This window comes from Chiroxiphia lanceolata, chromosome 21 (genome assembly GCF_009829145.1).
Source record: "Chiroxiphia lanceolata isolate bChiLan1 chromosome 21, bChiLan1.pri, whole genome shotgun sequence".
NCBI lineage: Eukaryota > Metazoa > Chordata > Aves > Passeriformes > Pipridae > Chiroxiphia > Chiroxiphia lanceolata.
Window position 1 is genome coordinate 7,911,676 of NC_045657.1, and position 25,535 is coordinate 7,937,210.

The 25,535-nt window shown below is 50.7% G+C and overlaps 1 protein-coding gene across 1 annotated transcript in view; it reads left to right on the forward strand.

Moving 5' to 3' along the window:
• The window catches only part of LOC116797283 (astrotactin-2-like), a 191,255-nt gene that overhangs the window by 144,215 nt on the left and 21,505 nt on the right, over window positions 1–25,535 (forward strand). Inside the window, exons 8-11 of the mRNA XM_032708670.1 lie at window positions 634–718; window positions 889–963; window positions 1,476–1,613; window positions 4,280–4,482. Of these exons, the coding sequence (XP_032564561.1) occupies window positions 634–718; window positions 889–963; window positions 1,476–1,613; window positions 4,280–4,482 (501 nt within the window). The remainder of the gene's footprint in view (window positions 1–633; window positions 719–888; window positions 964–1,475; window positions 1,614–4,279; window positions 4,483–25,535) is intronic.

A 25,535-nucleotide genomic window follows, 5' to 3' on the forward strand; every position in this document is an offset into this window, starting at 1 on the left:
TGCATCCTCCTGTGGGAGTTTGGGCTGCAGGAGACTCTGCTGCCCCATCCTGTGTGAGGTGCCAGGAGCAGAGGTGGGAAGGGGATGTGACCAGAATGGGTTTGGAGCATCCCTCCTCAGTTCATACGTGGATTGGACACTGGTTCTGCTCAAGCAAGGTCAAAATCCCTGCTGAGGAGTGAGCCCCTGGCTCCTGAGCAGCCCCTCTGCCAGACCTGTGGGTAGATCTCAGGCCAGGGGCTGGATCCACGTGGGTACATCTCTGTGGGGAATATTTCTTGGGGGCCATTGAACAGAGGTTTGCTCAGCCTGGAGAGCTGCAGGGCTGCACAGGAACACTAGGTAAGGACAGACCTTTTGCATCATGAAACCTCATTCCCAGCTATTGTGGGTGCTGCATCATGTAATCCATCCCAGAATAACTACAGGTTTTTTGCAGCTTTCCACATCTCCTCATCTCCTCCTTCACGGCTCCCAGAGGTTTCTGAGGTTCAAAGTGCTCCAGATCCATAGCAGGGAGCAGGAGTGGCTGTGAACATGCAGAGATGGGCAGCAGGGGAGGAGGGTCCAACTTTGCAGTCACTGATGTGTCTCTGGGCCAGAAAGGTCTCATCCTTCCCTCTTCTCTTTTAGGAGAGTGCAGCTGCCACGAAGGGTACGCCCCAGACCCCGTCCACCGGCACTTGTGTGTGCGCAGTGACTGGGGACACAGCGAAGGGTGAGTGGGGACAGGAGGGTGGGTTTGCTCTGTCCTGGCTCTCCCACAGTGGTGAGGAGCCTGGTTCTCCTCCCCTTGGGTGATCACTGGCCCCAGAGACCTGGGACCACGCTGTGCTGCCTTTCCTGCTGAGCGATGTGCTCAGCTGCTCTCTCCATCCCTCCTCCCAGGCCGTGGCCCTACACAACGCTGGAGCGGGGATATGACCTGGTCACAGGAGAGCAGGCACCAGAGAAGATACTCAGGTGAGTCAGAGGAGGGTTCCTGTTGGACATTTGGGTGGGAAGAGCCATGAAGACATGCCAGCAGATGCAACCTCTTGGTCACTCCCAGCTCTTTCTTGTACTGGCAGGGGCACACGAGTGTCATTTGCCTGTCACAGACAGGCAAAGATTTATCCAGGCAGAGAAGGGTTCTCCTCTTGTCCCCTCAGCAAACACAAGGCCAGTGTGCACAGAGAGTCCCTGTGGGCTGAAAAGAAGAGCTTGACCATCCCCTTCTGTTGCATCTCATAGAATCACAGAATATCTTGAGTTGAACGGGAGCCACAAGGATCATCCGAAGCCCAACTCCCAGTTTGGCACGGGGAGGGGAATGCCATTATTCCTCTCCCATTTGGCTTTCAGGACAAGCCCAAATTACTAACTTATCTCTTGTGGTGCCCCCACTGCTCTGACTTCAGGGTGGGCAGGTGCAGTGGAGAGCCACCATTCCCTGAGGACACTGTTCCTTTGTGACACGTTTGCCCTTATTCCAGGTCTACCTATAGTTTGGGTCAAGGGCTGTGGCTTCCAGTCAGTAAGAGCTTCGTGGTGCCCCCTGTGGAGCTTTCCATCAATCCTCTTGCCAGCTGCAAGACAGATGTTCTGGTGACGGAAGATCCAGCAGATGTCAGGTAGGAAGCAGATTTCTCGTTTTCTTCATGCTTGAGTGACTACACCGCTCTTTAAATTGTTATTGAGGATGCAGTAATTTCTATGATGATAGGTTTGATTAATTTTCTTCCAATAAGAAATGTGATGTGATGGCCCTCCAGGCTCTTTGGTCTGATGGGTCTAGGCCAGGCCTGAGTGTGTAACTCTGAAGTCTGCCAGTACAGACAGGTGAATTGGTAGGAGAAGGCAATTTTAAAGTGGCTTAAATGTAATGTTAGATTGCAGTGCTTAAATGGATGCATTTACCAGGATGGAGGTGCTGTCATCTTTCTGATACTCACACATACATCACAACCACCTGGCCCTTGATAGCTGCTGGGATGCTCATGAGGGGTGAAAGGCTCTGTTGCTCATCCAATTACTATACAATTAGAGGGGTTTTTACTTCCTGGAGTTCAGTAAATGCCTGGATATTTTTCTGGCTCCCCCGTTTTGGCCAGTTTGTATTTTAACCAAATGTCCTTGGACTTGGGATAGTCTGGTTCTGAAGAGGGACCTAAGAGGGCATTGCAGGAGGAGAGTTGCCCTGGTGGAGGGAGAGGCTTTTGCTGGGAGACTGGGCTGAGTGTGGGCAAAGGAGGTCCCTGGAGAAGGAGCCAGGCACATCAGTTGCCTTCTATGCCCCAGCTGGAAAGAGGGGCCTTGGAGAAGAGGTGGTGATCACCTTGCTGGTCATTGTCCTCCTTGATCTGATTTACAAGGGCTTAATTGTCAACTGTAAGGGTTTAATTCTGAAGGTATTTAGCATGTATTCCCCTCTATCCCATTAAATTAAGATTGAGCATGTGAGTGTTGAGTGCCAGGGAGACTCCATGACCCCTCCCTCCCTTCCTCCCTCTCTTCCTTCCTTCTTGCTGCTTTCTCCAGTTGACTCCAGACACAATTTCCTGACTTGAAAATTCTTGCCTGTGTTGTGAATCATCTTCCCGGGTACCAACAGGATCCTTGTGTCCCCCAGCCCCTTCTGTCTGGTCTTTTCCCAGAGTGATGGGGTGGTGGATTTCCGTTCTTCTGTACCATCATCTTGGCAGGGCTGTGGTTAAAGCAAGTGCCTACAAAAGCTATGGCAGAGCCAGGACTGGCATCCAAGAGGTCCTCGCTTCCAAGAGTGTGTTTTTGTTGCTAATCAGTGCTTGTTCCCTCTCCTTCAAAAAGAGACTGATGGTACAGATCTATCACAATTTGCCTCTCTTAGGAGCGTTGTTTTTCTTGTCTGCAACAACTTCTGCTTTTCATTTGAGAAGGAGAAGGGTTGCCTTGGTTTATGTTAACATTTTCCAAGCCAAAATGCCAGGAGAACATTATTTCTTTCTTGCCTCCTCACATCTTCATTAAAAGGACCTCAGTGAAGGTAGAGGCTCAGAAGCTTGTTTTCTGCTCCAGTGCAGTAATTGTCTCTGGGCACTGATCCTCATGGAAAAGTCTCTGAAGGATGGATGAATGCCAGGCAGGAGGAGGGGAGGTTCTGCCATTGAGGTTGTTGCCTTCTCCCCTCATAAAAGGAACCTGAACTGAGAATTCCAGGTATAAATATTGGAGTGACTCAGGTAGAATTAAGGGGAGGCGAGTTCACGGCGCTTGTATCTTACACACAGGAGTTGCTAAATTATTAAAACTTTAATAAACGTAATAATAAATATTTGATGTTGAATTATGGAAGGTTTCACAGATACAGTGAGAAGCGAAAAGCGATCTAATATTTCTGCAGTAGAACTTAAACACTTCTCGAAGGAGATGCTGCAAGCTTGGGGTCCTGAGCACCCCGGGGTGGGTGGAAACCAAGGTGATACCTCCTGAGTGGAGTGGGATGGTGCAAAGGAGCTAATGCTGGGGCTGTTCAGATCCACTGCAGGTGGTGAGCAGGGTCAGTGTTGTGTTTGGTGCTCATGGGCACCACGTTGGCCTGTCTCTGAGAACTTCCTCTGAGGTTCTTGGGTGCTTTCACGCAATGAGAAAGGTACTTTTAGAGCTGCTTATCTTGCAGCCACTTTGCTTTGTCATTTGTGGAATGACACAAGTGTTGGCAGCTTCTCAAGGGAGCGGTAATGCAGCAGTTTTGGTGGTTCAGATGTTCAGGTGATGACCCATCACTTCAGACCAACCATCAGAGGTGAACACATGCTGTCCATGGTGTAGGTGTTCAAACACAGCCACCCCTCTGCATGGAGGGGACCTGTTCCCTGGCTGTGGGACTGTGGTAGTGCTGCTGACCCTCCATGCTGGGAGCTCCTGTAGGTGTATCAGAGAATCATCAAGGTTGGAAAAGACCTCCAAGATCATCAAGTCCAAGCTTTGCCCAGACACCACCTTGGCAACTAAACCATGGCACTGAGTGCCACGTCCTGTCATTTCTTGAACACTTCCAGGGATGGGGACTCCATCACCTCTGTGGGCAGCCTGTTCCAATGTTTAATCACCCTTTCAGTGAAGAAATTCTTCCCGAATTTCCTGAACCTGCAGTGCTTGGGCTTTAATACAGTCACGTCTCCATGCCGTGGGGCAGACCCTGAGCTGTGTTACACCAGCTGCAACACGGCCGTGTCTCAGCACCCAGAGTGCCCTGTTTGCTGTCCTGTAATGTGGTGATGGTGGCTCAGTCCTGTGTCTCTTCTGTGTCTTTAATAAGGAGCGTGCTGCATTCCTCCAGACCTTTCATTAGTCTGACACCTTTGGCTCAGAGGTCGCTTGTCTTGAAGAGTTTAATGGAAGGAAATTGCAGAAAGCCTGGCTTGGAGAAAACAAGTGATGAAGTCTTTACAACTCAGAGGGCTAAAGGTTCAAATGTGGCCCTGTGTTTTTATGAAGATGCTGAAGACTGCAGAGGGGCAGGTGGGGCTCGGCCTTTCAGCAGCTCTCTGGGGAAATGCTGACTCTGGTGCTGTTCTCTGTGTGTTTCACTGCTCTGTGCTTCGGTGGATGGGGATGAGGGGCCCAAACCTCCTTCCACTGCTGCAGCCAAGTCATTAAATAAATGTCCTACAAACAGGAGGCAAGGGGCTTCATGCTCCCACATGTCCTGAGGGTTGAGAGGGACAGGACTTTGCGTGCAGAACTCGGCGCTGGAGTTTTTAGGGCTGTGCGTCATAAATTAAGCAGAGTGCTTAGAGTTAAGGAAACTTGCATATATAATTTATCAGTGACCATGTTGAGCGTCCCCTCCTCGACCCAGAGTCTGATCCTCCTCAGGACAGTCACACTGGTCACACGCCTGGGATCGTGGCAGCCATGCTAACAGTGACATCTTTGTTCAGATGAGGTTGGCCAGCAGTGTTGGCTTCCCCCGTGCTGGGCAGCCTCTGCCTTGGGCTGGAGACCAGCTCCCAGGATGGGCAGACTGTCCCTGTGGCACGTCCCCTGCCAGGACAATAAATACCTCCTGGCCCTACCTTACCTCACTTGTTTTCAAGACCCCTCTTTGTTTTCCTCTCTCCATTGCTCCCATCCCTCTCTCTTATTTATATTTCTCCCATAACCTGGTGGTAGACATAGAATTTCTCTGCTTTTTTAAACAAATTACTATTAGGTATTTAGTCTTTCTGCTGGCCTTCCTTAAACACCTTGCCATCTCTGTTTGGCCCTTCAGAAGGTACAGCTTGTCCTAGGGGGCCAGGAATTGATCTAATTTTGGCAGCTACTGGGAGGACCCACAGCCCCAGCACCAAGAATCCCTGCAGAGGACAATAAAAACATCCCTGCAGGGGATAATAAAAGCATCCCTTGGGGCACAGCTGGCTGTGGGGGGCCAAGAGGGGGGCTAACCTGGGGGGGGCAGAGCACAGCACAGGCAAACACCCGGTGGTCCTGGTTCACTGTGCCACCCGCTCTGCAGAAAAGTTGGTAATTTCTGGTGAGCAGCTATAAATCAGAGGCACGAGCCTCAGCTGCTACCTGACATGACATATAGTTCTATTGTTATGGCAACCATAGAAACAAATAAAAGCCTTGCCTTCGCTTGACAAGCCTTTGAGATGTCCTGATGGAGAGACAAGTGTTCAGCGGCACAATGAATTCGCTTGAACTCGGTGTCGATTCATCTTCGTTTTGCTCCCAAGTGAGCCCCTTTGCTCTCTGAATTCTTTGCCAAAGTACAATCAACTGGATTTTTTATTTCTAGGGTTTTTTTTTTTATTTGTTTGTTATTTTATTTTCAATTCTCTTGGAGGCAGAGTGCTCTGCTCCCCAGCTCTGTGCCTGCAGAAGTCCCGTCTTGTGCCAAGGATGGGAGAAAGGCTTTTACTCCCTGCCTGTGGCATTTGCTGGCTCAGCTCTGCTGTGCCCTTTGTGACACCACTGCTGCCCCAGCCCTACAGGGGTTTTGTGGTGATATTTTGCAGGGGTTTTGCAGTGATTTTGGGCACTTATGATTTTGCAAGTCTGTGGTGAGCACTGTGGTGTGAGGCTCCCTGAGCGGAGGAGGATGAAAAGTGAACTGGATGAGAAAGGCAAAGGGAATCTGGGCCAGGAGAGAGGAAACAGCCTTACTGTGGCCACACTGTCTCAGCAGCAAAGCTCATCTGCTTGTGTCTTATCTGCAGGGGCACAGGGCAATGGGTGCAGCTGCAGGTGAGCATCCCTGAAGGTCTGGAGATGGGCTGGGCTGGTCCCTGTGGGATATGCCAGTGGGGTACAGCATGCAGGCAGAAGGCACCCTGCCTGCTCTTCCTGACATTTGTGCAGGAAATGCCTTGGGAACTTGGTATTTTTTTCCCCTGCTTTTTTTTTCTCCTGGAAAGGAGCAGTTTGTGATTTGTGGATGCTCAGTGCTGCAGGGACCTTCAGCCAGGAGTTTGGGGGAGAGGAGAAGCCCCTTTTTCACGCTGCTCCTCAGCAGGGACCTGCAGAGCATCCTGCTCTGTTGGTGCCAATAAAGAGGTGAGAGCAACTGGCAGTTGATGCCTGTGATGAATGGACAGCTTTGCATGATGGAGCAAATTGATCATTGCATCACCAGGCACAACTTACTCATTTCTGCAGAGAGAGGGCAATTCATTACTGTGCACATCACAGACACACCGTCATCCTCACAGATAACATCCCTGTGCTCTGGCCTGGGTTTCTTATCACCCCAAGAGGCTGTCATCTCTCAAAAAGTGGTGGAGAAGCAGCTTGCAGTGCTTAACACCGGGATAGAGGCAGCCTTTGGCCTCATCCTCTGGAGAGAAGGGACAGACACTTCACAGAGAGGCAGCCACCAGCCCCTGCCCTGCAGCTGTCAACTTGGCTTCGTCCTGGCTGCTTACCAGGGTTTTTCCTCCTCCCTGCCTCCTGCTGTGATTTATGAGAGCAGGTTAGAAGAGTCAGGTACGTCTCGCTTTGCTGCGGGGTGACTAAATGGAGACGTAACCTTGCGGCAGCCACAGAAGGGTGTGAGCAGCAAAATGAGAGAGGGATTAGGGGAGTGGTGCAGTGGAGAAAGAGGGGAAGAAACTGGAGCTGAAATCACCCTGGAAGTATCTGGGGCAGGTCAGAATTGAAATGTGGATCACCCAGCACCTCTATGAAGGTGCAAGGAACTCACTGCCCTCAACCTGTCTCTTCCTTGTCCATCACCAGCCATGGCATCTTTCGTGCCCAGAATCCAAGGGACATTTCAGCCCTCCCTCTTCCTGGGCTTTTAATAACTCCTGCTGCAGTAATGCTGAGCTTCACTCTCTGCGCTCTTTTATGTGAACCCACTGCGTTTTTGAGGTCTTAATGCTGAGCTGTAAAACTGCACAGAACATGATCAAACCTCTTAAGGACAGGGGATGTAAATTTGGACCGGGCTCGTAGGCAAATCCATCGTAGGGAGCACCAGCAACAGCTACAAGTTTGGCAGCTGAGCGATTGCTGTTCCTCTTGTCTGTGGTGCTGCAGAGCCCAGGAGGGAAAAACAACCCATTGAGTGAACAGATTTTGTTTATATGTTTATTGAGACAATTAAGAATACCCAGCACTCGCCAAATATGCAAGCACTGTCTCAGTCCCAGAATGATTCCTTTTGATGTATCTGGGATCTCCCATCACAGAGTAGGGTTTGGCACTGGACTCTCTAGCTGTCCCGTGCACCAGATCTGCTGCTGTAGCTTTGTGTCCATCCATCCACTTGCCTGGAGCAGGATCTGTGGTGGAGCAGGATCCTGCCAGTGCCGAGAGAAACAGTGAGTGCCAAGGGTTTGGAGGGGGAGGCAGGGCTCTGACACACTGTGCTGATGTGCATGCTTAGCAGAAAGGGTGATGCGAGGGTGGTGAGATCAGGCCTTGGGTTCCTTCCCTGAAAGGTGTTCTCCTGTCCCTGTTTGATGGTGTTATTTGTTTTTATGTCGCTGCCTTTGCTTTCTGTTAAACATCGGCTGGAGTGTACTTTGTAGCTGCCTGTTCAAAGCACAGCCCCTTGACCCCTCTGTTTATACAGCCTCTCTCTACTGTTTTTCCTGAATTACAATTTCCCCCCCCCCCCCCCGTTTGTGTTTCATTACCTTTGCCTTTGTGTGCATCTCCTGCTTGGGAAGGGGACTAGGAGGATTGCAGGAAGAAGGATGAGGCAGTTCATCCCCTGGCCCAGACACGGTGCTGGGATGAGGGGGGTCTGTGCCATGAGGCTCCAGGCTTGAAGCAGGAGAGTGACAGCAGAGGAACGAGGACAGTGGCAGCAGCAGGAGGGACAGGATTTCCTGGGCACCTGGAGAGGATGCTCGGAGTCCCTGCCCTCTTTCCCAGGGCTGACTTCAGCGACTTGTCCTTAAGACTCTGAGATGCTCCAGGGCAGGATGGGATGATGGCCCCAGTCCCATCTGGATGCACAGCTGTCCAGCTGTGAGGATGCAGCCCTGGGTGGGGCAGTGGCATTGGGAAATGCCTTTTCTTCAGCTATTTCTTAACAGAACTGAGTGGAAGGAACTGGCACCTCCACCAGCCAGTTCTGATGAGATTTCAATTGCCTGAAACTTGGCCGACATGGATGGGATCTACTCCTCCTTTCCTGTTTTTATCTCCTGTAACTGCTGTTGGATCACTTCAGCCAAAGGACAAAACTAATAAAATTCAGCGGAGCCGAAATGTTCCTGGGAGTGAGCCAGGGACCTGTGACAGGCTCCACAGCCGGGGAGGAGAAGCCATCTCGGCGGAGACGACAGGAATGGAGATGGACACAAACAGCAGAGTTTTGTCGTTTTCCTTTAAGGGCACCACGAGAAGACACTGTCCCTTGCAGGCTTGAAAAGGGCTCTTGGAAAAGACATCTCACTGGGAGCTCAGGGAGAGTTACAGACTCCCCTTTTCCTGGTAAAACCAGGATGTGCTGCACCGCAGAAGACAGACCTCTAGGTTTGTTTTTATGGGGGTTTTTTCATTGCTAAAGGGAAGAGGGGATGCACATGTTGCTGCAGAGGAACATTGTTTTCGCTGTGGAAGGACAAGGGATGGCAGCTTGGTGCAAATCAGACAAAACTGAGGGGCAGAGCTCCCGTTCAGCTTTCATCCAGGGCAGGCAGTGCCCTGTGGCACCACAGCTGCCAGAGTTGGCAGTGTGGGCAGCTGGGGCTGGGCACGGGGGCAGCCACAGGGGCACAGCCAGTGAAACAGGACGGCTGTGCTCAATGAAGACAAGTGAAGTTAATTAGTTTCAGCTCCTGCTCCTCCAGGGTGATGTTTCCATCAGCTCCAGTGGACTCGGTACAGTGCCCTACTGCCATGGTTGCTGCCTCCAAGGGATTTGTTCTGCTCTGGGATGTCACCCCAGCTCTTGGAGTGATTTATTAGGAAAAAGTACTCTGTGCTCTTGGTGCAGCACTTTCCAAGCAGCTTGTGCCATGCTGGTCCTTCTCATTCCACGCTGTTTCCAGATGCAGGAGGGATGCTCTACAGGCTCCCCCTGGCCTGCTCACCTCCAGGCAGAGGAGCAGAAGCAGCTCAAAATGAGGTTAGAAGCACCAAAAACCTCAGTGCATGGTTTACAGGCAGTGTCAGCATTGCACAGAGCAGGGACAGTGTGTCCTGCCTGGCCTTGCCCACTGGCTCAGAAAACCTTTCCGTGCTTTGTCCAGGCTGGATCAGACTGAAAATCGCTGCCCTTTGCCTCTGCTCTGCCCAGGTTTTGTATTGTTGCCCCTTTTGGTCTGTGCATTTGCTCCTTAGTGTCTCCTTTTCTGGTTTATATGTTTGAAGTACTTGTCAGGGCTTTTTCTGGTCTCCCCAAAGTGGGTTGCTGGCTACAGCGCCAAAATCTTCCTTGACTTTTTCCTGCTTCACATTTGTAAATCCTAGCAATACAGGGGGTGATGATGCTTTCCTGGGCACTTTTTTGGAGTGTGTTGAGCAGAATATTGTTTTCAGGAACTAAATCAAAGAGCAGTGCAAAGCTGGAGAGGTTTGGAAGGCGGGCTGAGGAGCGAGCTGGGGGAAAATATCATCAAGAAAATTAGGTGAAGCCTTGCTAAAAAATAATCTCATCTTGGGAATTGCCCTGCTTTCACTGCCTGAAGAATTACTGTGCCATAATCAATTCAGCTCTAGACGTTTCCTGCGGTGTTTTTGATATTATGAGATGCTATTGACTGCTACCAAGTGCTTTTTATCATAAGGCAGATGGGTGCAGTTGGGGACCCACTGCCACACTGTGCCACAGGCTGTACCCTGCTCGGGGCAGGACTCTGGCAGTGGTGACCTGAGTGGAGGCAGGAATGGCAGTGCTGGGAAAGAGGGATGGGGGTGTTGATGGACCACCCAGTCTGTATATAATCCATCCAGTGCCTGTTTCACCTCCTCCAGAGGATATGAAAGGGTCTGGTGTGGAGCAGCTCTGGAGGGGAGGCACATGGAGGGACAAAGAGCCCCCAGTTGCACTGGGGCACGTTCAGGTCTGCTGGCACTGCAGCTGGATGGGTTTTGGGGGAGAACCTACTGATGCCTCCTGCAAACAGGTCTGAGCATTGCAGAGTTTGTCCCGGGTGCCACACAGCCAGAGAGCTCCCTGTTCCTTTGTTTTACATGTAAGGCAGAGCTGTCCCAGGCTGGGGCAGTGTCCCCCAGTGCTGCTCTCCCTCCTGGCCAGTGGCTCTGCTGGTGGCTGTGCCCCTGTCACTGCCTTGCCACATCTCTCCCAGCGCTGCCATGCCCCAGGGCTCTCTCCCAGCTGCGCTGAACCCAGCAGCACACAATTAAACCCCAGCTAATACTTCCCTACTTACTGTGGAGGGCTTAAAGTGACACAAATGAAGCAGCTGAGCATTAAGGCAGGATGCTGTGTAAATATGCACTGAGCTTTCGCAGTGAGAAGTCTCTTTATTCAGTTCAGTCCACATTTCCTTTCTTTTCTTTTTTTTTTTTTTTTTTTTAAATCAGTGTGTATCAAACACAGATGGGCCAGAGTTGGAGGTGTTGGCTCTGGACTGTAGGTGCCCTGGATTTGGACCCAGGTTGGCACCATAGCTGAGTAGTTTATAAAGGGTTAGTAATAAAGCTGTGGTTGGTTTAATAAAGGACTCCTTGACTGATGGAATCGTAGAATCACAGGATAATTTGAGTTGGAAGGAACTCTAAAAACCATATGTCCAACCCTGCTGCCCATGGTGGCTCACATTCCCTGTTCCTTCATGGAGCTGTTGGTGGCTCCAATTATCATTCTGCATCTCCCTGAGGGAAGGGGGAGCTGGGGGAGGCAGGGAATGGCACTCTGTTTATTTAGGCCAAGGAGTCAGCACTAAGTGTGTTAGGAGACCTGGCTGCTCCTCTCCCTTACAGAAATTTCTCAAGGACTTAGGGTAGGAGTGGATCATCCCGGCCTGATGTGACTCTAGGCAAATCCAAGCCCACCCTTCCCACCCTCCCTGGGTGGTGGGAGCTGCATCCAGGAAAAGGAGCACCCCTGGATTTGTGTTTGTCTGACTCGGTGCCATGTGGGGTGAAATGGGTTTTTGGAATGTGAAAGCCATAATTTGTGCCTGAACACAGCTGATAGGTGGTACTGGTAGAGGAGGAGGAGAGTGGAGATCGATGCCATTGAGCTGAAGGGCTTTTCATGGAATCTCACTGGGAGCTTGGGGACAGTTATGGATTCCCTTTTTCCTGGTAAAACCAGGATATGCTGTGTCACAGGCAATTCATTATAAGCAGAAAACCTCCTCTTTTCACAGAATCATAGAATACCAGGTTGGAAGGGGACCCCAAGGAGTTATTGAAGCCTGCTTTATGGGAAAGGAGCTTTTGGTATGGAAACCTTCACTGCAGTAAAAATAGTGCCTGGCTTGCTTATAAAACACAGGTGGGCAGCAGATGGGCTTGGATGCAGCAGGGGGGGCTGGGTGGGAGGACACTGCCTGTATTTGGGGAGCAACCATGCTAATCTGCTACTTTCCTGGGTGGAAAAGAAACCACAGAAATTCCTGCTGTGCCCTCACCTGGCCTTGGAAAGGGGCTGAGAAATGGGTGGGATCGAATGGAAATCTGGTGAGTGGTGCAGGGAGAAGCCCCGGTTGTTTTGTGCCTTTTGGATTCATCAGCTGGGGCTTTGCAGGGGGCATGAAGAGATTTCCTGCTAAACATCTGGCTCCACGGTGTTTTGGCAGCCTGCTCAGAAAGCCCCATGTGTGCTCAGGTTGCAGGCAGATGAGGGGAGGCAGCAGCAGCTCTGCCGTCCCTTTGCTCCAGGGATGGTGATCCCGACCCCACCACTGCTTCCAGCATGGATGGGGGGCTGTTCCTCTGGAGGCTGGATGTTGTCCTCCCTCTGTCCCTGTCTCTTGGTGTCATTCCAGCTGTGCAGCCCTGGGTGACAGAGCATGCAGAGTGTGGGGTGCATCGCCACATGCTCCAACTGCCTGCCCTACACACACACCTTTCCCTGCATCACTCAGTCAGGCAGAGGCAGACTGTTCCCAGAATAGCCCAAAATAAGCTCATTTCTGGGCAGGGTGTGGGTTTGGCTGTGCAAAGCCTGACTGGAGTAGCTGCAGCAGGGAGCTGGAGTGAAGTCCCTGAGCTCTGGCCTCTGCAGCAGCTGTGACAGTGTAGCTTGTGTCAGCATGTCACCTGCTGGAAGAGGTTTTCTGAGCTTTGTAAGGTTCATCCAGTCTGTCCTGGCTTTCCTGGTGGGAACAGGGCTGGGGGAGGTTTGGGCTGGGAAGGCTGGGGCAGGTCAGAAAGAGCTGAGCTGGCTTGCAGGGCCAGCACAGTGTCTGTGTGCAGCACCGATCCTGCTGGTCTCAGGGTCAGGGTCTCACTCATGCAGGCACTTCCTCAGAGCAAAGCTACAGGAATAAACCCAGCACCGAGTGCTGGGCGACCTATTTCAGAAATCCAGGGCTCTGCTCAGACTTGGTGCCGCAGAGTCCTGGCAAACTCAGTCCCCTGAGGCCGATGAGGTCTGGGATGATGTGGCTGCAGAAGGCAGAGTTGGACATGCTTGTGTATGGGCTCTGCTACATGAACAGCCTCCATGGCTCAGGTGGAACAGTGGCTGTGTGTGCTCATCCTTGCTTTGGGGGCTGGAGCAGGGGTGTACGTGGCACCTTTTAACAGCACACATGTGCATGCAGCTCTCACTCAGGGAAGTGCAGCTCCCTGCCCACCCAGGGGGTGGCAGTGATGGGGCAGCCAGGACATCATTCACAGGCATGTAAACCTGTGGGGTGGTGCTGCCTTGGTCTGTCTCAATTCTGCTGTGATAAACTCTTCATAAGATTCCCTCTGGCTTGTCTAAGACACTGTTTGCAAGGTTTGGGCATTGGGGGTGGCACCAGGCATGGTCCCACATTGCTCTTCCTCTCTGAACTGGGCACTGGGAGCGTGAATGAGAAGAGCAGCAGAAGGTGGCTCTGACATATGCAGACTTTGCTGCCAAACTCCTCCGTCCTCTAACGGGAGCACTAGTGCGAAAATCAAAGAGGGTCAGTCCCCAAAGGGCTTGAGAAACAGTACTGAAAGCTCCCTGGTGCATCTTTCTGCACAACTCAAAGGCTGATTTTGTACTGTCTTGGGGCCATCTCACAGTTTCATGTCGATCCTTGTCCATTATCTCTTTGCTCATAATTTTCCTGCATCGCTTTATCAAGGATCTGTTTGAAGTCCATACAAAGTATTTCCCTTTCCTTTAAAAAAATAACCCAAAACAAATTGTGTTATTGCAGAAAGATAAGGGGTAAATCTGATACTGTTCAGAGTCAACAGGTAAACACAGAGGGGACGGGGACCAGTCTGGCAGGAGCTGCCACCCCCCTGCTGCCCATCCTGCCTGGGAGTGCCTGTTGATGGGATTGATCCCTGTGGGGATGTGCCAACCCTCCCACTGGCTCCATGAGCTGCACAAGCTGCCATTGGCACACCCAGGAGCTTCCTGAGCTTCCACCAGCTTCAAGCCCTCCTTGCCTCACCCCATCCCAAGGTCTCTGGTCCACTCTGTGTCCCCTCCCAGTGCAGAGCCCCCCATGCCCTCCATGGAGCCCCTCAAGGAGGAGGGGTTCCTGCCTTTTCCCAGTGACAAAATCAATACCAATGGCTTTCGTTAATATTCTAGGAATGGCAGGGAAGATTGACTGCCTCATTAGCAGGCATCGTGTGAAACTCTGACAATAATTAACAACTCAACGGTCTTATTTGCTGGCCTATCACAGAAGTATTCAATCAAAAATGTAATTTGCTCAATGCTCCCATTTACCATAAAGAGAATATTCCTTCAAAGTTTTAAATAGACTAATTAAGAGGGAAGAAATACAGGGAAAAAAATTATTAACAGTATAGTTTTAATGGGAAATTACTGGAGCGTATTAATAATGCAATAACCATTTTTAACAGCTGTCTGTCAGTTTGTGGGCCGGGGTAATTAAATTAGTCACTAAAGGGTTAGTCAAATTAGGTGTTGGAGAGCGGGCACCTGGGCTAACGAAGGTGTCAGGCAGAATGCTCTGGCACAGGGAGGATGAGGAGGTGCTGAAGGAGGGTGAGATGCTGATGTTGAGGTCAGAGGTCCCCAGGGACCCTGCAGAGGAGGGAACCCCTGATCACCTGAGGCACCAGCATCTCCTCTCCTTGATTTAGGTGAACCCATCGTGCCAGGAGACGCGAGGAGCCGGGCAGAGCTTTGCATTGGCAAAGGCTGAGTCGTCTCTGGGAAAATAATAAGAAGAAAGAGTCTTATCTGAGCATGAGCATGGCCTGGGGTGGCCTCTGTGACGTCTGCTTCAGCCTGACGCTGCTCAGGTTTTTAATCTCTTTCCCAGAGCCAGAAGGCAGCTATGCAGGGGATTTTTGGCAATTTCTTTCAAGGCTTTTATATTCTGCGGGTCTCAGGCTTGCATTCCCCCTTCCTCCGCCCCTTCACCCCTTTTGAAATGAATTGCAGTTAATTTTGGACATTGTTGAGCCTGGAAACACATCTTTCTTGCCGCCAACCTATTAAAAAAATATATTTACAGTTCCATAAAGCAAAGACAGCTGCCAAGGTAACGTCCTGCTGGCTCCCCTGCGTTCCAGGCACAGAGTAAGGATTTGGAGAGGTACTCGCTTCCGTGATCACAGTGAGGATTTTAAGCCCATTGGAGAGGTTTCTGCCCGAGAAAATCATTGTGTCCGGCCTGGGGAAGTGTTGGTGGGAAGCAGGGTGCTGTGATTCCCTTTCCTTCTCCCCTCCAAGAGTCAGGATGGGAATGTGGGCCTTTAGGTCTGAGTGGGAAGGGATTACACCTTCCAATGTGGTTTTTTTTGTGATTTCAGACATTTTCTCCATTTTGTACCTCACCCATCAAGAGGTACCAAGGAATGTGGTGGTTGGGGTGTTTGGAGGGTGTAGATGTCTCTGAAACCATGACCTATATCATGCAGAGCAAGGACATGAATTTCCATATATTGGTTGAATGTTTGGGCTTTTCTGGGCAATTTTCTTACTCTGGTTTTACATTTTCTCATACTCAAGATCTGTAGGTGATAAAGGGGATGGCAAAGCCTGTGTATTCTCCACAGAGGTTTCAATTTTCATGAATCAACAGGAGGGTTTTTCCATAATTCTTTCTCCCATCATCCCCATTTGAAATTTAACTACAGAGACATCCTGATCTGCCTGAAGTGCTTGGGGCTTTCTGCTGCTCTTCTCCTGTCATTAAGACAGATGTAGAACTTACAGTTGCTTTAACTGGGTGACATGGGGAGAAAATGTGCCCCATGTGGCATGTGGGAGTCTAATAACCACCCAGTGGAAGCGTCTCTGATTCAGCTGGTGGCTTCTCAAGAGGAGAATCCCAGGAGAAGGGAAATGGTAAAACCCATCAAACCCACCAGGACACCTCAATATCCCAACAACTGCAAAAAAACCCCTGTGTCTGGGTGGGCACAACCCATGTGGGCACTTGGGTGAAGGCGAGCCCTCCTCTTTCTCCACATGATGGAGAATTACAAGCCGTATAGATTATTTTAATGGCCGTATTACTTCCAACTGTGCCTCCACCATCTGTTCTTCCCCAATTACAGATGCAAAGACCCAGCATGTTTCCCCATTCGGGCTGTAGAGGATGAAATACAAGCGTTGTAAAAGGGTGTATATTCTTCCAACAATGTAGTTGGCACCTGTGATGTGCTGCTCGTGCTTCTGCCCCGTGTTAGTCGGGATGCTCAGCCTGGTCCCTCTGCTCCACATCCCGGCCCATGCCCGGATCCGTGGTGGCAGAAGGAGTTGTTAATAAAAGGAAGAGGCTGGTTTGCTACATGATTTGTCTGTGCTGAGCGGGGCAGCTGAATTATTAACGCTGACCAAGCCTCTAAGTGCTACAAAACTCGACGAGAACCTCTTACCTCCGGCACAGCGATAAACAGGATTGAGGCACGGTGGGAGGCAGGGAATTAAGATAGGACATCAAAGACTGGATTCTGTCAAGTAAATCATGCCATTGCTCCAGTAAAAGAGCCCCTAAATGTTTTATTAGGGATTTTCAACAACTACCAAAATTAAGATGGAAGGGATGAATTATTAAAAAATAGATTAACTAAACCAGCCACTGAATTAAACATGAAAGGTGCCTATCGGGAGCGGCACGGCCACCGTGTGCTGCAGGCATCTGAGTCCTTCAGCCAGGAGTGCTGGAGGGGCCTGGAGAGGGGGAGCAGCAGTGCTGGGGGCATGGAGAGCCACAAGCTGCTCCTCCAGGTCAGTATTGCACAGCCTGGAGAGGGCATGGAGAGGGTGCTGCAGGGTCAGGAAATAAGAGTGCCAGGTGCTGTGGAGTTGTCAAAGGTGGGGTTTCTGCCTCAGGCTGAAGAGATGCAAGGGAGAGCAAAACATAGGTAGAAAAAGGTGACTTGCCTGAGGTACTCAAGCCAGGATCTGAACTTTCTTTTCCTGCATGTTAATCTGGTGTTACCAACTCAAAACCATCTGTGGCAGGACAAGGACTGAGCTGGGGAATGGCTCGGGGGTTGTGGTGGGCACTGGGAAGCTGCTGCACCAGCTCTGATGCTCATGGCATTGACTAAGGGTAAGGAGGGTTTGCAGGGGACAGAGAGGCCCCAGAGTGGGGGAATGTGTGAGGAGGGCTCATATGGCCCCTCCCACCATGCCACCTGGGAGAACAGGACACGATTTGGGTGTTGCCAGCAGCTGGGCACAGCTGGAACAGGGGGTCTGTCCGTGCCCCCGCATAGTTTGAGCATGTTGGTCTGCCCCCATTGCTTCTTGTGCTAAACCTCTCCCACCTGGGTGTGCCTGTTGGTGGGACTGATCCCTGTGGGGCGTAGAGTCAATATCTTAATCCCTTCCCAAAGCCGACTTGTGATCCCAGTTTGGTGTTTCTGTGCCCTTGCAGTACAACCTTCCCCAGGGAGGGCTGTGGCAGCCTGTGAAGGTAAAGCACAGATGAGAACAGGAGGTGAAGAGATGCTGTTGTCTGAGGTTTGTTTTATTCCAGCCCCCAGGAGGGTGGGAGCATCGTCTCCAAGTGTGAAACACAAAATGTGGTGGAATTTCTATTTGTTCTCCCTCTCTTTCTTCTTCCCTAACACGTTCAAAGCTCTTACTTGGAGGTCTACAGTCAAACCCCTGCAAATGCCAGCAGTAGTAGAGCTGCTGGGAGCAATTCACAGTGTCTGCAGCAGCACTGCTTTAAGGGGCACTGATGGAACAAGTGGAGGCTTCATTCATAATAATAATAAACTGCTATTTTGCAGTTATACGCTGCTTTTAATCTTCACAACTCAAAGGAGCATTAATTAACTGCGTGGCACGGTGGGAGGCAGGTAGCTGTTGTTGTCCCTGTTTTACAGATGAGGAGGCTGGAGCACTGTCACTTCCTGCAGCCTGCCCACAGTCAGACAGTATTTCACCATCCCAGTCTGCAGCCGATCCCAAAATGCCAGCTCCTGCTTGGGAGCTTTATTCTTGGGAATGCTCTCCTGTGGCAGGGGCAGACCCTCAGGAGTCCTGAGGTCGTTTGCATTTCTTTACGCCCAGTTTGGTTTTGGATAGATAGAGGTGAATATTGCTGAAGTCAAATGTGAGTCTCCTAATTTGAATTAGTCCAAATGCCGAAAGCAAGTTCCTTGCCCTCGGGCCAGCGACCGGGCAGAGTTCCAGCTCTGCAGTGCTCCTTCCACTGGGAGTAAAACTTGGAGAAACATGTTAAGCTCAGTCTTTGCTGTGATCCCCACTTTTTGCTAATGTGTCTGGAGAAGCCTGTTTGGGTGAAGTGCTAAAAATACAATCACTGACTGTTTTCCTGCTCAGAAATCCCCAGGTTTGCCTCTCTGCCTCCAAAATCTCCAGCTTGACTCTTTTTCCAAGGGTCACATTTGCAGATGTTTGCTTCTGCTGCTGCTTATTGGCTGAAAGATCAATGTTTTGGCCCTTGTGTATGTAATCAAAGAGGAGTCTTGGCTTGTATTTTGGGAGAGCATGTACTGGAGAGGCTTTGGGTAACCTTCACCTCTCCTTGCACACAGTGGCTGGCCTCCAAGAGCCCCCCTGATGCTCACAGCTCCCCTCTCTGCCCAGAGGCACCAGCTGCCATGGGCTCTGAACGATGCTCCTGGCATCCATCAGATCTTCATCCACTGCTCCCTGCTCCCTGGTGGTTTGTGGGGTTCATGGTGGGACCATGGAGGGACATGTCTCTGCATGGCTGTCTCTGAGGTCTTTCAGAGGAAGCAAATTCTATTTTGGGCATCCTGCTCAGCCCCTCGAGGCAGACCTTGGATTAGCATGGAAGCTTTTCCATTTAGTCTTCTTAATTAAGACAGACACTGAAATAAAGGTGGTGAGTGAAGTATGATGGGCAGGAGAAGGAGGGTGGTCCTGCAATGTGCAAACGCTGCTCCTGTCTTTCTTTCTTACCCTTTTTTTCTCGTCTCATCAATCTCCTGTTGCTAAATGTGCAGCTGGAGAGAGGGTTCCCAGGCAAACTTCCCACTGATGGGTTCTGACAGATCTAATCAGGCAGGAATGGCGACGACCACGTCCTGCTCTGCTGTGAATTGTGGTTCAAACCTCATATCCTTCACCGTGACACACTGTGGTGACTGAAAGGAACCTGATGGCTGAGATCTGGTTGTCCTGAGGGCAGGAATGCTCCCATCACATGCACACCTGCCTGCTGCTCCTGTCATTGCCTGTGAGATTGGGCCCCTGATGCATCCCTTGCAACCTCTGACATTGCACAGCTCTTCTAAAGGCCTCTGATATCTCTCCCAAGGGGTGTTTTAGTTGTCTGATGCTTCCTCTTCCTCAGAAAGACTAATAACAGGTTCCCCCTTCTCTCCTATTGCAAGTAGTTCCAGGGGCTGTAGGCTGGGACTGATTTGACTGTGCTTAGGAGTACTTAGATCATCCCTAGGTCTGTATCTAAGCTAGTCCCTGAGGCTGCCTTCTCTGATCTTTGGAGATCTGGTCAGTGGAGCTCAGGGCATGGATCAGCTGTTTTTCTATCCTTGACTGCCTTAGGGCAGGGGGGTCATCCATAAATGACTCGATTTCTCCTGGTGAGTTTGGAGGAGCCCAAAGTGACCAATCCTATGCATATCTTGGATTACTTTGGGATGGGTGAGCTGAATCCCATCATTGGCCTCTCTCAGACCTGGGGCAGGGTTGCTGTGGCCGCTTCTGGACCAGCAGCAGACCGGTGTCAGCTCTGTGCAGGCTGTGCAATGGCTCCAGGGAAAACACCCTTGGCACCAGCAGACCCACAGCTGCAGGAATGCAATCCCCCATTGTCTCATCGCAGGATTTGGGTCTGGGGTCTTCTGTTTTAAGCACAGCAAACCAAGTCCCAAGCCTTGGTGGAGCTGGCACGATCCCTCCCTCCCAAGGCTGAGCTCCCCAGTGAAACACCCTTACATGAGCTACAGCGTGTGCCCTTCTTCAGCCTCTCTGCCTTTAACCCTCTCTCTTCCTCTGGTAAATGATGATGTCCCTGTTCCACATCCAACTCCCCACTCAATTTATCTTGTTTATTGACCCAAGCAGAAAGTCAATGTTTTCTTCATCTGCCATTTGCTTCGATGGCAGCCAATTTGGTTCAGCCGGAACAAAACCGGATGCAGCAGAGTTCAGCCTCAGATTTTTCTCCTGTTTTATTTTTTTTTTAAAACGCTGATTATCCTTTTTTCCTGAACACACCTGGCCCTGGACACAGCTTGGCAGCCTTCACTATATGATATGGCTGCAGGCAAGGCTAAAAATGTGTAGCAATTACCCCACGAGCTGGAGAGCTGGGAGGAAGCCTGCAGGTCAGCTCATTACAGGCTGCAGCCAGGGCTGCCTGTGCCCTCCTGATGAGGGCTGTTTGTTTGGGAAATGCTGGCCTCTGGGGCTTTCATGTGCCTTTGGAGTTCTGTGTCTTCCTCAGAAGTGCAAAGGTGATGCTTTGCAGCCATTGCCTGGATCAGAGTTTTTCAGGCACAACGCCGTGGGCTCCACGGTCTGGTTTGTGCTGGGGCTGGGATGTGGGATGGCAAAAGGCTGGTTCACCTCTCTCACGGGGTATTTGTGACACTACAGATCAGGAAAGGTTCACTGAAGAGCACAGAAGAGCAAGTGCAGGGATAAATACAGCCTCTGCCCCAAAGGGTCTGGAGACTGGGGACAGAGTGTGGCTGCTTTGAGGTCTGTCCAGGCAGTGCCTGTACCACAGTGGCACATCTTTGCAGGGGAGGTAGAAGACCAACCCTTTTGGCAGTGTGGGTGTGGTTTTAGATCACACCCAAGGTGATCTCTTGAGGTGTTGTCCAGGCCTTCCCCAGCCACTGATGTCCATCACTTCCCTGTGCCAGTGGTGGTGTCTCTCTGATCCTGGGCTGAGCTTGCTCAGGGGATTTAAACCAGCAGAAACCCCTCTTTTTCTCCATGGTAGGAAATTCTTTGCTCTGAGGCTCCCACATCTCCATGCAGGGGTGAGATGGGTCCCTGTCAAAGACAGCAGCAGATTGGGGTGTTGCTCACCTTTGGAGACCAGACCCATGAAGGTGGTGTCTTCAGAAGGTCTTGATGACTGTTGGCTTACAGAGGAGAGTGCTGCCCTGGTGACAAATCCAGCTGTACTCCAAGGAGCTGCTAATGGATGCTGGGCACCTTGGAAAACACAGTCTGCATTGGGTGCCTAGGGAAGTGCCAAGTCCTTTTGAAAAACCTGCCCATATGGATGGAAAATCCCTATGCAAATCTCCCCCCAGGTATAAAATTAATTGGATTCTAACTTCAGAGAGTACTTCTGGAAATGAGCTGTAAATAATCTGGTTGTGCCTCAGTTCCTCTGTCTGCGGACATTCACCTGGCTTTCTTGGAGCCAGTGAGTGTTGCTGATGGAAGGTGCTATATATAGCAGCAAAACTATGCATATATGTATACATATGCATAAATGCATCCCTAGTAAGTGACCCAGGTGTGTGATGTTTTCTAAAATACAGCTCATGGGTTTGTTTCTCAAAAAAGCTCTAGTTTTGCTTCTCTCACGGCCTCTCACCTCTCTCTCTGTGAAGCCAGGAGTACTCCCATGGCATGGGATGCTTCCTCACCCAGTACCACGGCTGGGAGCAACATCCCCAGCTCCCCAGGTTGGAATCTGGTGATCCCTGGGATGCAGAGAGGTTGGTGAAGGTCACTTAGGAATATGGCTTTCAGAGGGAGGTCAGCTGGATGGAGCTTTATTGCAGAGCCTGGGGTTGCTCCTGGAGCTATGTTAGGATGCTGAGTGGTCTGCAGGGGCTGTTTCCTCCATGGGCTGTCCTGCCTGCAGCCAGCATCCCATCAGGATCTGCAGTCCCAGTGCATATCCCTGTGTGGAGATGGCTGATCCATGGCACCCAGTTTCCAAGGAACTCTGACAGGAACACTTGTCTGTTCCCAGCAGATCAATAGAACATCTGTGAAAAATCAGGGCATGGATATCTGATCCAGCAGCCCTGGCTGGTTCCTGTTTATCTGATCTAATTCTGTTGGTGTTCCTGAAGTGCTTATCACCACCACATCTTGGCACTTTTATTTGTGCATTGGAGACCCCCCAGTTGCTGGGCAGTGAGAGGGGTTGAGAATGGGCTGTGGCTGGTCCTGGTGCCTGGGCACAGGCAAACAATGGACTGAAGAGTGACCCCTTCCCTCTCCCAGTCTGCCTGCAAAGTCCGACATTTCCAAGTGATCCTCATGAATTGCTCCAAAGTCAGATTTGAAAGAACTGATTAGAAAGGAAAACTTGCCCAAAATACCCTGGAAGGCTGCAAAAGAGCAGGAAAAACCCCAGTGACTCATTTGTGCCTAAGCAGAGGGTGAAGTCTGAGCCCCAAGATGGCATTTTCCAGGTTGTCATTGCAAAATTCTCGGGATGACCAAAGCCCCCCATGCCATACTCTGTACCAGGTCCGTCCCCAGCACCCATGGGGCAGTGTAGGACACGTCCTCTGCTTCTGTGGGGCTGGGGGACTGTGCAACCACAGGGCACAGGAGCAGGGCATGGAGCCAGCACATGGTCTGGGGTTGTTCCACCTCCCCTCTGTCCCCGCTGGGTTCCCACCAGCAAAAGAATTCCCAATTTCTAGGCCAGGAAAGTAGCGTGGAGAGATGGAAACTGCCACAGCCAAACTTTCATTTAGGCTAGATTATATGTCAGTTTTAAATGGGAAAACCCTTCAGCTCATCTCTTTGGGATGCTGAACAAGCAGGACTTGAAATCTTGTTTTGCTGGTGGCTGATTACTTGGAAGGGCAAAGACCAGGGGAAGGTGGGTGGATGCTCCGTTCCCCTCTGACATGTGATTGTGTCCATGTTGGGAGTGGGTACAGGTGTGATGATGAGGAGATGCCCAGAGCTCATCACAGCAGTGAGATTCATGGCATTTTATTGTTATTTTTTAGCGTATTTTTCCAGCCACAGAAAATCTGTGTGACTCTATGTCGTGTTTGAACCAGCCCAGACAAGGGCTGCAATCACTGTCTGGTACTGGGGTGGTCTGACCCATCTCACGATGTTTTCAGCCTTTAATAATTTAGGATGAGAGCTCTCAGACCTTCCGTCTGGGCTTTTGCTTCAGTGCTTGTTTTTCTAAGATTTCTTTTTCTCCCCCAGGCAAAACTCTCGCAGGGGATTGAGGCAGACATTTTGCGGAGGGTCCCTCTCTTTTACGGGCGAAGAACCGCCTTAATTTGGCCGACTCCAAAGTGCTTTTGAAAAACTTGAATGGCTGCACACAGCGTGAAGTCTTGTTTGATTGTAGCAGCGAGAGCCGGCAGCGATTGTCCGTGCCCAAGCACGGATGAACACCCCTGCTCCGAAGCACTGGTGAGGGAGACAGCAGCTGGCCAAAAACAAAAAGAGTTTGGGCCTGGCAGGGAAGGGGAACGGGGAGAACAGGGGAGAAGAAAGTGCTACACAAGAGGGGGAGAGAGCAGTGAGCAGGCAGGTGGGAGTGATTTTGCCCCAGGGAAAGCTCTGCCCACCAAAGGCTGAGTGATGCTGCGTCCTGCAGCTGCAAGATGTCCTCTTTTTCCACACTGAACACCTTCCCCTTCCTCCCTGCCCAGAATAAAACCCCCATTAGGCTCCTCTTTCGCAAATGTTATCAAGTTTTGCAAAACTCCAGAGCTGGGAGGTGCCAGGGTGGGTTTGCTGTGCAGCCTTCAGGCAGCCCCTCTGTGCATATGCATTATGGAGTCATCTTTAATGGCACGATCACATCCGAGTTTTTCACCTTTGCCTCGCTCAGCACAGCCGATGAACCTGCTCTGGGAATGATCTGCATTAATGTGAAGCTGTAAAAACTTGGAGCAAAGTCAATGTAGAGCTGTGCTTTGAGCAGGGAAAGTGTCATTTAATGCTAAGCACTCTGAAAAATCACGTCTAAGCGTCTCAGATTTGGTGCATGGGAGGTAGTGGATGTTTTTTACATCACCGTGTCTGTGCCTTGGCTCCCCGTCTGTAAAATGGGGATGATAACAGGGAGATTGGGAACTTAATCACTTTATTTGTCGTGAAATACTGCTGCTTCTTGGAGTTGAGCAAAGCATAAGCAAGCCGTGAGGAGCTGAGTAATTGTGCATGCAGAACAGCGCCTGGATAGAGTACAATAAAGTAGGAGCTATGTGTCCTCCAAGGAAGAGAAAACAAGATGCTGAGAAGCTGCAAATGAAGTTGTTTGTGGGGGGCTGAGAAGCTGCAGATGTTTGTAGGTACCTGACGGTGGGTTTTGGGATGCCTAAACTGAGCTCTGGACTGTTTCAGGCATCCAGGGGCACCTGGCTGCAGCCTGGCACCATCACCTTTGGCATTTGGGGAGAGAAAAATCCTTTGGATAACCCTCTTGTATGTGGTCTTGGAGTCAACACTTTCATCAAAGGCATAATTACCAGGTTGCCCTGGCAGCCTTAATTCTCACATTTTCTTAAGTTTTGAGTATGTGACATTGCAACCTTTGTAATTTCCTTTATGACACCTTTTCTGTGTGCACAGACCAGTGAGTACCCGTGCTGTGTGGCCGTGGCTCTGTTTGTGGGATGCCTGGTGGGCCTTGGTGTCTCACCAGCTTTGCAGTGCCCCTTGCAGCTTCTGGGGTGGCCAGGTGGGACACGATGCTTGGCAGTGCTGTTTCTCCTCCCAGCTGGTGTCCCCAGGTGTTAAGTGTGAGATTTCTGTCCCACTGAGAGCACTTGCTGTGCTCCAAACCCCTGGCCCATCCCATCCCTTCCCATGCTGCATTTTGCTGTTGAAGGAAATGCAATCTGCTGAACCTGGGGTTGATTACAAGCCACAGTGAAGCGGGTGCTGACACATGTAATTTCCAGCACGCTTTACTGGCCGTGCTTTGCCATCCCTGTTGAGGCTCATGTGCTTTTTCCTAACCCTCCTGGCACTGAGGTTGCCTGGGAGACTGAGCCAGCACCGCCTGCATTTCCTTTGGCTCGTACAGGGTTGAAGCCACAACCACAATCTTCCCTGTAACATGAGAAAATGCTCAGAATTAACAGTGTCTTGTTTAACTCATCTGTGACATCCTGATCCTTCGCATGGCAGAGCTGTGCTGGCTCTGAGGGGGCTGCAAAAGGGTAGAGGGGTGGTCCTGGTGAACCTCAGCATCCCTTGGGATGTGCTGGCTTTTATTCCAGTGAGCTTGTTTTTGCTTTGCTTTGCTGTAATTAAATTCCTGGCCCTTCTGGTTGCCGAGATGAGCTTCAAAACGCTCTGGCGGAGTGATGGTTTTATTGAACCTCCAGCAAATTACTGAAGCTTGGTAGGGAATTTTCCACACTTTCAACCTCAAGGTTTTTTGGGAGAGCGTTTTTGCAAGTGTTTATGATAGTACTGCCACAAGAAGTGAGACTACCCAGAAAATTTGTAGCAAGCAGCTCATCAGCTGTGGAATGTCAGCGTAGCTCCGTTGAAATGCCTTCTCCAGCGTCACTCAAGTGAGGATGATTTCTCCCAGTTGAGGACCTGGATGATGGTTTTT